Consider the following 13,578-nt stretch of genomic DNA (forward strand, 5'->3'; position numbering starts at 1 on the left):
GTGAGAGAGTAGTTACCATCAATATCGTAGATTTGTGGGTGTGTAATCCTCACAAAGGGAGAATTTCCACTGATCTCTCTGTTTCTTATGTAGGAAGAGTGGAGAGAATTAATGTAGCTTCTGTGCTGTCCTGCTGCTGGAAGAGATTGTTTGCTTCAATGTAGTAAAGATTAAATAAGATGAGGAGATAACTTCCACCTCTTTATTTTAGTGGAGCAGAAGAATCCACAAAGAAGAGTGAAGTGGGAATTTCTGTGACCCTTTGTGGTTTGGCCTTATAGATAATTTCCTAAGATATCAATTAAAATGCCAGTGTGATTTCTATCTGTTTATACATGAGGAAGGATAAAAATTGGTTAACGGTAATACTACTACCCTTGTACGATGTATCTGCTCCCAGGTATGTTACATTCAGTCCACATCTAGCTGGATTTGGACCTTTAAGCGCAAAGGTGCAGTGTTCAAACCTCCTGTGTGCGTGTTACGTCTGCACTGGTGTTGCTCCACATAGCAGAAGGGACAGCTTATCACACCAGCTATTCCTGCTGAGCATGAGTCAGCTTTGACCTTCCCCAGGTCTCTGGACTCTGTTTACTACCACTCAGGGAGCTGGTATTCAATCTAAGTGTGATAAGTGAGGAAAAAAATTTATCGTGTGCATTTTATTCTTGAGCGTCAGGTTCCACAAAACGCTTGCCAGGCCCTCAGGAACTTACCAGAATTGCCGAGCTCGTGCTGTATCGCTGCAGACTCTGCTCCTTCAACCTCAGGAGCTGATAAGGGCCACGTTGCCTGTCGCTGCATGGTTGGGAAATTTCCAAAACCATTCAACAGCTTCAGGACACGCTGGCAATGATTCAGTAAATGACATGGTTTCTTGTGACTCAGGGCTAATGACCCAAAATGGTGTTAAAGGCATTAATTGGCTGTAGTGCAGATAACATACCTGATTGATAGTTGGTAATAATTCATAGCATTGCTTAGAAACATTAGATTTATTGAATCTTGCTTTGGATTTCAAATGATTTATTTGCTCTCTACTTATTCCAGTAAACCAGAACCTTCGTGTTTAAGTCCATATTCCTCTGCTGTTCTGACTCTTCTCTGGCAGTGGACACAGGGGTCGTTTTTGGGCTGGGATACGTTGGTCACCTTTGCACGAACTTTAAAAGGTGTGCATGAAAGGGGTCAGACAGTGTCCTGGTCAGACACAGCCTGTGTCCAAAGGTGCTCAGCACTTCCCTGTCCTGAATAGTGAAACTTACCCTGGAAACTCACTGTATTCCAGAGTACTGCACAATCAAATACTGAAAATGCCAGCGTGTTTAAAAGTGGCCACTGATTTTTTTTTTTTTTCCTTTTTCTGTGTAAAATAGTGCATATCGTTAGGTTTCAAATGTAGCTTATTGTTAGAGTAGTGGTATTGTGGTACTTCTGTCTATAACATTAGCTGGTTTGGTTAGAAGTCACCCTGACACTGCCCAGGCACTTACTGAGCCTGAAATAAAGTCATCTTAGTTGTGACTTGTATAATAATATTTTTCTTCCAGTCTACATCACAAGGCTGTGGTCAGTGACATTTCCATGATAATCTTGCATGGAAGGTTCAAAAGAGAGCCATAATATATGGTGAGTTGGATTTACTTCTGTATCTTTCACACACATTAAGAGCTTATCTACTTTTTGGTAGCCAAGCAGTATTCCTGTTAAATGCTCTGTTAGGAAAAGTTTTAGATCATTCTGTCATAATCTGCCATAGTTTAGGTTCTGCGTGGTTGCTTTAAGGAAGGTGGCCACTTTGTTTGAAAATTGGGTTGTAGGAGAAGTTACCAGCAGATTGCTGTCCTCTCTGCTGGGAAGAGCATCCGGTGCAATGACAGCCAGCAGAAGTCAGCTCTGGAGTGTAAGGAAAGAGGGAGGAGAGTATTTAGCTTGATAAAATTACATGCAGTAGAGCAATTGCTCTAATCGTTTAAATTTGAGAGGAAAACAGCTTTTTCAGGCTTGATGTTTTTTTAAGAAAGGCATTCAGCAAGGATTCTCAAGGGCTTTGTTTTGGAAGTTAACAAAATGCAGCCATGAAAGGATAAAATTATTAATGTAGGTTTTCCAAGAAAAGGAAATAGGAGTGAAAAAGATAGAAAAGTAATAAGATGCAGACTTTTGAAGCTTGAGATCGCCAGTTAAAAGCAATCTGACTTTAATAGCATCAAAAAGGCATGATGAACGAAACTGTTGACATAAACCCAATTGTTATAACTGAGAATCAATTACCCTTTTTTGCTGGAACTCAATAAACCAGCCTCTTGAATCTAGAGAAGTCCTGCATTCAGGTTAGCTAGATATGATTATTTGTGATTGTGTACACATGAGATTTAATGTACACATCATGATTTAATAATATATTGTTAGTGTTTTTACTTGCCTCTAAATGTAGATTTTACAAAATCAAAGCAGAGGATGCTGTAAGGTCATTCACTGGACAGAGGACTGTGATGCTAACAGAAGGTGAAGCTGGCTTGACCAATGACATAGACTGAAGTAAGGGATTGCTGTCAGTAAACAAATAAAATTGTTTTGAGGGTTAAACATATCCTAATGACTCAGAGCTCAGAGAATACATGACACTGGATAGGGTGTCACTTTTTTTTTTTCTTGCTGTCAAGGGACCGAACAATTTATCATCCAATTAGAGAAACAGAGTCAACAACTGGCCAACTTTTTGAAGTCTAGTAAACCTAAAATTAGATCTCTAAGCTGTGTTTTGGCTTCCTAAGCACAGGCAACTACATATCATTTGTCTTTGTTTGGGTCAGGGTTTGTAATAGCAAATAAACCCTTTTAGCCATGTGTTCTCATGACTGAATGTCTTTTACGTGAAGAAAAAAGACCAATATGAAACCTTTGTTTTTATTCAAACCGTCAACACCTTCTTATATTGCGAAAGCTCCATTTTCCTGTAGCTTCTTCATATAGCAGGCTGTTGGTTTTTTCATGCTTTGTCTATGTTGTTGTGTGCCACATGTCGCTTTTAGAGCATGTTTTGGCTAGTGGGGAAGGATGCTGTGGGACTGAAACATTTACCCTGCTCTTCTGTAGAAAATCATCTGTCATCAGAATTGTGTTTGCAATTAGATATAAACACACATCAGAACTATCTAGTTCTGGGTGTTTCTGCCTTCCTCGGGATGTGGCAAAGAAGCAATTTAAACAGGATCGCTCAATAATGTGGAAATTCTCCAGTGTGTCTTTTACCTTCCCAGCGCCTAATGTAATTCTGAATTGCAACCAAGCTTGAGTTTTGTTGTCTTCCTACTTTGTATGGCTTTAAGACCCTGGTGTGAGAAGTTTTCTTCAAGGCCATTACAGCATCTGGAATGCAATGATACTGTTAAAACCAGCTGGCTGACGTACCAACCATAGTTTCTTTCACTCTGCTTCAATTTAAGTGCATATTTGAGCAAGACCAACAACAAAACATATGAGGGAGGAGGAGGTCAGGGAGCATGGAAGGTCATCTCCGCTTCCCTTAAAAGCATTTGCTTGTGTCCACGCCAGTTGAATGTACTTTTCTGTCTGGTGCAGCAGTACCAAACGTGTTGATGTCAGTATTACCCCGTTCATACTGCTGTAGCTTGGTGTGCTTTAGATCACTACTTTCTGTTCTTCTCAAATGAAAAGAGCAAACCTTCACCTTTTTTGGAATTTTTGCCTCCCTACACCTGCTGTAGGTCAAAACCAATGTCAAAAAAAGAGTAATAGATATTTATGGTACCATTCAAGCAAAAAATCTGTGTGGAAGAAGTATTGCAGTGATTTGTGCTCTGCGATAGGCCATGAGTGTTCCCTTCCCGCAGCCTGGCCGTGCACTGCTGGGATCGCTGAGCTGAGCGGCTTCTCATTGCGAGCTCCAGCCTCCAGGAAACAACTCCCAAACTGCAAACAAAAGGGGTCCCAACTAAATGCTCAGCCCCGCAACTGAGTTTGCAGGTGCTCCATGAAAAGAAGGGTTAAAATATCTTGTATTTGCGGTAGTCTGCATATGCATCTAGGCAGTGAAAAGACTAGTTGAGATGCTGTTAGGTTTTGCTTCAGTTTCCCTTCTGGTTATGTATTCTTGTACAGGAACTCCTAGTGAATAAAAATATGAATTATTATAGTTGCAATTCTAGTGGTGTCTAGAGGCATGAAATTAATTTGTAGGTCCAGTTGCGTGCTTACCCCTTATAATTTTATTTCATTTTTCCAGTAGCATTACCTGCATTTTACAGACTTTACTAATCAAGTACGGAAAGACTAAGGTGCTATTTTCCATCAAGTGTGTAGGAACCTAATTACATTGAAGCTGTTGAGGTTGCTGCCTTGCAGATCAGTTCCAAAGGAAATTGTCTTGGCTCATCTGGGCCTCTTTACCAGCAGAATGCCAGAGCACTGTCCCGTGACAGGTTCACTTACTTTTCAAAGAACTCCTTGAAAACATATTCTAGTGTGAAGTGTACCTGTCGACACATTCTAACATATCATCTATGGGAATTTCAAGTTACAACAACTACCAAAAATAATAAATCTTCTCTTTTAGAATTCTTTAGTGAATTAAGAACAGAACAGGACATAAAGAAACAGACTGAACATGCTTGGGGAAGAAATGGTTTGCTCTTCTCAAATGGCAGAATCAGGTTCCTGACTGCACCCCGCTCTGGCCTTGGAGAGCCCGGCTGGAGTCAGGTAACCTGGGCTGGCAGCTCAGTATTTTGTTTACATATTTTCAGCATTTCATGACAGCAACTCAGCGATGTGGTGTTACTGGCATATCAGAGGGGAAGGTTTGTATAAACCCATACCTATACGAAGAGTTGCTTTATTCTACTGCTCTGTAGCAGTACCACTGTTCCGCGTTGGGGCATTCAGAACTGGCAGGCTGCACTTCTGTCATTCTCTCCATTGAAAATCTGCCCCAGGGCATTACCCTCCAGAACCACTATTAAAAGTAAACTTTGAAAAAAGAGCAAGAAGTTATTCTGGATTGTCCAGTTTCTCTCTTCTCTACACGCTTTCCACATCCTCTCCTGAACTGCGCAACAATTAAGCTGAAGTCGTGCTCCTCTAAAGCATGCTTCTGGAAATAGACTCCAGCACCACCCAGGAATGTTGTCTCTGTGTTCTTGTTCAGTGACAGATCTCCTAGATAATAGTAGCAACGCAAATAATAAGTTGTCTTCATTGCTAGGATAAATTTCCTTATTAATGATGGACAGATTTGATGTTGTACCCAATTAGATTATAAGTGACAGGTTGCAGCTGCTGTTGTTTATACTCTTGAGCTGTTGCCACAGTTGAGGATGGCCCACGTTGAACCAGTGACAAGGCTGTTGTACAGCTGGCCAAAATACAGGGTGTTTCAAAAAGATGGACATCATGTCAAAGCAGTAGTGGTTTCAAATTGGATCCATATTTTTGAAACATTCTGTACTTCTGGAAGTGAACAGACTCTTTTTTTTAAATTTAAGATAAGTTGGGAAGTGTCAGCCTCTGCACTCATCTTGTGTGTATTGTAAATGCTGCTGTTGATGATCCAAGTCATCTTCATTTCAGTGATATACTAAACCCCATGAATTTTGGTGAAGTCATTTGGCTGAAATGTGCACATCTGAGCTGTGAAATTTAGTTTCAAGTCTGAGATCAGCCGCGGACTCCCCATGTGTAATGAAGTAAATGGCTCAATTTCTCCGTGCTGTTATTCAGGTGTCAGAGAGACATAGTGTTGTTGTGGGTTTTTTGGGTGTGTGGTTTTTTTTGTTGTTTTTGTTCTTTGTGTGTGTGTGTGTGTGTTGTTTTTTTTTTCTAGCCTAGATTGAATGTTTTGGGAAACTGATGTTTGCTGAATGCAAATGCATTAGGCGGGGCAGAAATGGTGTTGTCTTGGTCCCTGACTTGACAAGTTCTATAGTTAAGAAGAAATCCGAAGTGTGTCTGACTGTTCGTAAAATACCAGTGAGACATCCTTGTTTGTTTGTTTTTTCTTTCTCCATAGCTGTATGGGTCTCCACAGGACCTATGACAGCAGTCTTTAAGGTAGTCAGAAAATACTTTGGCAGTACCCTGTGATGCTGTAATGCAGACCCTGGAATCAGCAAAGCAAAGGTGCTCTGCAGTGAGCAGGGAAATGGGTAAGTGGGCTCCGGGCAGTGCTGTGGGTAACTGCATTGTAACTGGCTTAAATGTGCTAGGATAAGTAATTGTGCAGTTGTGTTTTTCCCTGTGGCATGCAACCTCTTCTCCATCACAAGCTGTCTCAGTAGGGACTGTCTGCAGAAGTCTGTTTTTAAAGGATAAAAGAAACGCCATAAAGATGGGGACAGGAGCAGGTAAAGTGCGTGTTCGTGGATACACGTGGAGGGGGGAAGTAGATTACAAGGGAGTGGATATTGTAATGAACAATTGTCCTGGAGCCTGAAGTATGTAAAAGGACAAGACAGGAATTCCTATGCTGTGTCACAGTATCACTGGGCTTTTTAAAAGCAAAAGTGACTGTGTTCATTCCCATAATCAGCACTCATAAAATGTTTTCTCCCTGAACTTTGCTGGCAGAATTTATGTCCCTAGAGAGGATTCGAGGGAGCAAACACGGCAACATTAGTACCATGCCTCTTTAGAAAGTCTGGACCAAGCACGATGTGTTTCTTGTGAAAAATGAAGAAAAAAAATCAAACAGAAACATGAAACCCACATGGTTTTATACAGGCAGCTCTCAGCACTACAGAACAAACTCTTTTAGTAGGATATTTAAGGCAAGTCTGGGGATTTTGTAGCAGGAATTTCATTCTCTCGAGTCCTCTAGGGCTTGCTCATAATGATAAAATCAAGGAGGCAGAAATATGAACGAGTTAATGGATTTGACAAACAGCTCCAGTCTCAATTCCATTTCTGGTTGATTATTCCTAAAGGGATAAGTACATTTGTCCCATCGTTCCTGCCTCTCTCCTGAGAAGTGTTTAGGGATACACACGAAAATGAAAACCAAAAAGGAATATTTCAGGCTGTCTGGCCTTGTTTGAACCCTCTGAAATGAGAGGCCGCCTCTGCCATGGAGTGTTAGCTTTTAAGCACCAAGTGACAGCCTTAATTTTTCATTTCTCTGCCTTTGTAGCCTTAAGACAGACTCCAACCAGACATCTGTGTTAATGAAGCACTAAGTACATTATATAATTATGAGGTTCTGAATATAATTGCAGTGTATGCTGCATAATTTACGTTCCAACTGTTCTTGCATCTCTCATTCACCAAGCCAGTGAAGGATATAATAATATTGAAAACAATAACAGCTCAGTGCTTCTACAGTGTAGTCATGGGGGTTTGCACTTACTGAGTTTGTTGTGATTTGTATAAAGAAATCCTGGCTGATAAAATCACAGTAGCTAAAGGTTGAGGTTATCTGTAAGATGAGTCTTTTCCTTGCAAGTCTGGATGTAATGCCCTGAGTAAGGAAATGTCTGGTACTGAATGTGTGTTCTGGGACTGGAAACCCGCCAGTTCTTGCAGAGTGAGCTGTCAGACGTACAGTGCGTTGTGGCAGGGGAGGACCGGGCTGCTCTTGGGGGTAAAAAGGAGCTCACTGTCTTGTGTTGTCTGTTTGTAAAGTGGTTGGACATCAGCAGAGACTCTTCAATTTGAGGAGACAAGGCTCGATAAGGTGTTATTTTTTGGTGGTAGGATCTTGCAGACCTGTGGGGCTTTACACGTGCCAGGCAAGGGTCGCTATTTGTACTGTTCTCAGACATTTCTCCTGTGGCTTCCTGGCCATACAGCTTACTAGAACTTTAACATTTATTTCTGCTCCATGGTGGAAATGTGATGAAATATTTTTGATTTTTTTTTTTTCAGAAGTATGGTTCTGTCAAATACTCATTGATAAAACCCGAGCCTTTTCTGACTAAGGAATGCTTGGTAGGATATAGGGTTCACATGTGGTACTTAGTTTTCATGTTTTTCCTTCCAATTATTATGAGAAGGGTGAAGCATGGATTTGAGCTGGTGCTTCTTGCCTCCAAATATGATACAGGTATTGCTTACTCCTGCCCCCATTCTGATAGCAAGTTGCCAAAACAAAATGCAGCTTTCATGAAACAATCGTTTTAGCCAAAATGTGTTTAACTATAGTCCTATTCTGTCTTTACAGCTTGCTAGTTTTTCATCTCCCTGTTACCACAAGGTGCGTTGTACACTTAAATAAAGCAAACTGAAGCTCATGACCGTATTCTATAGGCTCAGTTCCCCAGCTGTCTGGTGCACATGCCCACCATGGTCCTGTTTGTAACAGGATATACGTGGCCTGTTCGCAAGGCAGATTCTGTGTCTTTTCTTTCCCTCTGCCAAAAGGAAGTTTGATAAATCGCTCCTGTAATCTAGTAGTGGGAAAATAAATAGCAAGCAGTAACCCTCAGCTTGGAGCTTCTGGCAGAAGAGGTTTAGGGCGGTAATAAAGTGTTCTTGCTACTTGGAATCACAGATGTACTCAGGTGGATCCTGAGGTCCTTTAACTAGTGTCCAAACAAAAGTAGTCGACTCCTCTTTCCATTCACATTCTTGTAGCTTTTCCTGCAGAGATATTGCTCCAAGAATTGTCGGCAGCAGCTCTCCGTCAGTCCTATCAAACACAATCTCCAAATGCTGCTAGCGGAGTAATTTTCCTTGACAGTTGTTCTTGCCACTACAGCACTTCCCCAGTAGCTCCTTGTCCGCCAGCTCAAATTCCTCATCCCATTTTATTATGTACTTTACACATCATTACATCCAGGTCTGCACTAGTGTGGAAACGTAAAGTAAAAAAATTCTGAGATGCCATTAGGTACAAGAAGGTTCATCAGAACATGCGTATTTATTTAAAAATACGCAGTTTATTTTAATACTTTGCATGAAAGTGATTGATTTCACTGAATCTGTGAGAATACTGGGGTTCTTATTGAGCAGTTAAGTGAATGAGACTCATCCTGAATGGAATGGACTGACCTTGTTTATGTGTGAACTGATGTTTCTGTCAAGACCAAATGTTCTTACTCATCATTACTTTTGAGCAAGCAGTGCTTGAGCTAGGAGAATGGTGAGTGTCCATCAGTTTTATTTGAAGGAATTAACATCAGTGCTTTTTGTGCTTTAACCTAGCTTTTCTTTTTTCCAAACCTGTCAGTTTTTGAGTTTTGCTTTTTTAAGATCTAAGGAAAACTTGATATTTGGAGAGTGTTTGTGTCCAAACAAGGCAATTTTGCATTAATTCTGTGAGAAATTGTTATCCTATTTTAGTAAAGAGTAGTTGAAATTTAGAGTTTCTGATGAAATCTCAAGCCATACAAGTTGCACATAACTTCAGACTAACAAGTATTTAGCTATCCTCACTATTCAACCTAAGGAGTTAATATAAATTTAAATCTATATACCGACTATACTTTGCTTGAGTATTACAAATGTAAATCAAACCTGAGAAGCTACAGGTATTTTATTATAATAAATATGCTGAGTGATCCTTCATGAAAAGAGATGTATTTCTGTTTAAGTGTGGTTTTTGTCTGCTTTTCGGAGTCAGTTTGGACAAGTGTCTATTGCACTGCATGGCACAGCACTGGTTGTCGCAGCAAATGGAGACAGACACCTTTATGCCAAGTACCGTACAAGTGTCCATAGACAGACCGTGCGAAATAAACATTCCTTCTTGTTTTGCTGGTGAGGCAAAAGTGAATTGTTAAATGGCAGAGATGGGATCCCTCAAATCCCTCCAGTACTTTAGCTGCAGATCATCCTTTTCCCTTCGTTTTTATAAGGTAGAAGTAGCTCTCTTAGCATGTCCTCTGTAGACTAAATGCAAACACACAGTAATCGCTTATGATTTAATGGCTTCATTTTGCATGTCTGTGATGATTTTAGATTAGACATTTCTAAGGTACAACACAGATACAACAAAGTTGTCCCTTCCAAATGCGATGAGCAAAAGGATCCTCTGAACAATCACTGGTTCATTCCACATTCTTGCCTTATGTAGAATTGGTATCACTCAAACCCTGCTTACCTGCAGACCACCTTTTTTTTCTTAATTTTGATATCTCTCAGCTTGATTTGAGTTATTTTTTCACAAGACAATAGAGAAGGAGGGAGCATAACTCTGTGGAGATGGTGCCTTCTCTAAGTTCAAACAGTGTCTCTCAAGAGCGTGATGAAGAAAGATGAAGCTCACACAAAGAACAACAAAGCAGGGTCCCCTACTTGACTATTGAAGAGTCAGTAGCAATTGTCTCATCTTGGAAGGTTCCCACTGCTGACATAAGGCTGCAACCTGCAGGGTTACTGTTAGCTGACCTCCCTCTTAGGAGATACGTGAGAAATTTTACAGCTGGACTGAAATATCTTACTTTAGGAGCCACGGTGAGAAAAATGTTATGGGCAAATGGCAGCTGCATGTCTTTTAAACTTTAACGTGGCCACTTCACTACTTGGCGCAATAGGAAATTCTTTGTCTGTGAAACAAAAGAGCAGTGCAGTGAGAAAGCCGCACATACCCCGTTTTTTACATTTACAGCTAAATTATCAAGTGCAGTGGAGAAATATGAACAAACCATTCTCTCATTTGAAAATTGGTTACTGGAGGCCAGTTTTACATTTCCAAAAGGTTATCAATCCTTTGAGTTCTTTTCTGAGAGCTTATTCTTAAGGGAAACACTTTAATGGTGTGTGTCCTTTCAGAACATCCAGTGGTGTGTTGCAGACTTGGATGCCTTAAGCATTACCCAGTGCAGGAGTGGTAATTTGAACCTTTTGAGGCAGATCTTATTCATTTAAACGTGAACTGGTTTTTAGAGATTGTAACATCTGTCTTCCCTTCTTGCAAGACATTTCCTGGTTTTGCTAAATTTCGGGCACAGCAGGAGGCTGCCTTGTTATGCTCTGGTGACTGTAACAGATTAATTCTGACAGTCCTCGCTATTGTACTAAGAACAAGCTTGTATGGTTAGCAGGATTGCTCAGGGGTTGCAGGATCAAGCTTTGTATATGAATGGCTTACTTGGGAAGCTGTGATTACATGTAAGCTTTAAGAAAATATTTGTTATCTTCTTGTCCTTGCAGTGGCCAGTTTGCTATAGTGAAGAAATGCCGAGAAAAAAGCACCGGTATGGAGTATGCTGCTAAATTCATTAAGAAACGTCAGAGTCGGGCCAGCCGTCGCGGAGTGAGGCGTGAGGAGATCGAACGGGAGGTTGCTATTCTGCAGCAGATTCTGCACGCCAACATCATCAAGTTGCATGACATCTACGAGAACAAGACAGATGTGGTCCTCATCCTGGAGCTGTGAGTAAGGGGCTTCCTGAACTCCGCGGTACGGTGAGGGAAATAGGAACCGGAAAGGGCTGCGGAGGCTGCCAGGACATCAAGCTGCTGTTAGAATGGAGCTGTTGTGTTCTCACAGATCTTGGCAGCAGAACTGAATGAGGTTGCTGGTAAACAGGCCCCCAGTTCATCCATGCGCCCTGGGGATGCAGGTGCACCTCAACATCAGCTGAGGCCATTGTTAGCGAGCCAGGGAGTGTTCTCAACTTGAAAACAGTTTGCTAACAGAGGGATTACCTCATGTCTGCTGGTGCTGCCCTGACGTGGACCTTGGAGGCAGCACAAATGGCCACCGAATGCTCATTTCTTTATTCTTTCTGCTTTGATCTTTTCCAATGCATGTGAAGCCATCAAGTCCTCTGCAAAATTTGCAGCCGTTCTTACTACTCCTGTATTTTCCTCATTTAGAGGAGACTAGGGGAAAAGAGGGCAGGAGGGCAAGGGGAGGCTTTGTTTTGATCCCCAGACTTTGGCTATGGAGGATGAATAGCAGCAGAGTGCTGTTTCCTCATGTGATGGGGGAAGCCCTTCCGTTTAGGTTGTGCTGTAGCCTCGCCCCTGTGCTGTGACCCATTGGGAGGCCAGGCTGCTGGTTCAAGGTGAATATCAGACACATTTGGCTCTGTAATGCAAACTGATTTATACTGTTTAAGAAGAAATTTAAAGCCAGCAGCACCCGCTTCTCTGTCCAGGCTGACGGGACAACAGCTCATTCTGCACAACACGTGCTTGTCCCTGCCTGGAAAAAAAGGGTGCACAGCCCAGGGAAACTGGAGGAATCATCTTAACCAAGCCTTGGCTAAGAAGCTTTGCTTAGTTGGAACATGCGTTTGCATTTTGGGGAGTCACCTTTGGTGCTTTTGTGTGTATTTAATTTTATTGAGTGAAAGAAAGTTGGAGAACCTGGCTAATAGGGGTTACTATATAGAGAAATGCCAGCTGATTGGAATTTAAAGCAGTATCAAAATTGCCAGTCTCTGCTATAGCTCTTAAACTGCCTATGTGAATTCTGTTTGGCTGTTTGTTCCATCAGCCTAGAAATACTCTATTTCTTATATCCCATTGCCCTTCCTGTGTGTTTGATGGAACTGAGGTGAAACATTGGAGACAGATGCAGACCACAGGCTAATAATGTAATCTCTTATAAGACAACTTGTTTGAATGTGTTCTGCCTCTTTCTGCTGCCTGGCTCGAGATTCTTAAAGGCCGCCATTTGGACAGACATGCCCCGACCGTGTTTTGGAAAGCTGTCATATCATTTTAACAGTATTTCAAAGTCATTATGTTTCGGGGATTGCATGCAGGGGTTGGTTATGTGACATTAGTCTGAAATGCATGTGGAGGTTAAAGTTTACACAGTCACTTCAATGCTGACTCTAATGTATGTGTGATGGAGTTTCTTCACTTTTGTAAAATGTAATGTGATGTAGAAGGACCCTAACAAATGGAGAGGAGTAGGAGGTCGATTTTGTTTTTTTAAGAAGTACCACCTCTGTCCAGCCTGGCTGGGAGAGCTTTTCTCTGTAAACAGCGTTTTTGCCTCCTGGCCTTGCAACCCAATATGAATCAAAATGACACTGGAAGAGTTATTCCTGTTTACGTGGCTTCAGCTTATATCAGAGAGGCTGAAGTAGGTGTTTTGTAAGAAGGAACAAGTGGTATCCCAAAAGAACAGAGAGTTGCTCTTTCTGAGCTAGAGCAGGACACACAGAGCAGCTGCAGCTGTTTTTAGGCTTACCAGTGTGCAATACCAAGGGAAGATTATTAGAGTAACTGATCTGTCAGATTGAGTATGCTGAGGTATTAGATGCTGCAGAAAATTGTCATCACTTTAGTTAGGTCATGTAATTCATTTCAGCTTCCTGAGCTCGCCATGGATTCAAGTTCTTCACTGGGAAGTCAGGAGGGGAAGTAAGTTGCCTGCTGCTGTTTGCCTTTCTGTTCTCGGTGCTATTTGCCAACCATTCTGATGCATATTAGATTTGACCTGTAGCAGCTGCAAGGTCACAGCAAGATTACTTGTATCTCTGCATTACAGCTGAATGCTGTCAAACATTTGGATGTCCCCAAATTTAAGTGTTACTGTCGATATGTTAGTTTGAGAGTCATTTTAAGCAAACTTTGCAGTTGGGTAATGTCAATTATTGGTTAAAAATAAACTGCCATGATAAAATTCTTTCACTTTTTCAAGAAATGAAACAGAGGAGG

General features: G+C 41.4%; 1 protein-coding gene across 5 annotated transcripts in view; it reads left to right on the forward strand.

Annotated features, from left to right (window-relative positions):
• The window catches only part of DAPK2 (death associated protein kinase 2), a 49,853-nt gene that overhangs the window by 14,469 nt on the left and 21,806 nt on the right, over positions 1 to 13,578 (forward strand). For 4 of the 5 annotated variants that reach the window (XM_082061369.1, XM_082061368.1, XM_082061372.1 and 1 more), the window contains one exon: positions 11,110 to 11,331. In XM_082061369.1, the coding sequence (XP_081917495.1) occupies positions 11,110 to 11,331 (222 nt within the window). Of the gene's footprint in view, positions 1 to 4,709; positions 4,726 to 11,109; positions 11,332 to 13,578 lie in introns of those variants that run through there. The other variant, XM_082061371.1, reaches the window with a different exon arrangement.

This window comes from Streptopelia decaocto, assembly GCF_964273445.1.
Source record: "Streptopelia decaocto genome assembly, chromosome: 9".
Taxonomy (NCBI): domain Eukaryota; kingdom Metazoa; phylum Chordata; class Aves; order Columbiformes; family Columbidae; genus Streptopelia; species Streptopelia decaocto.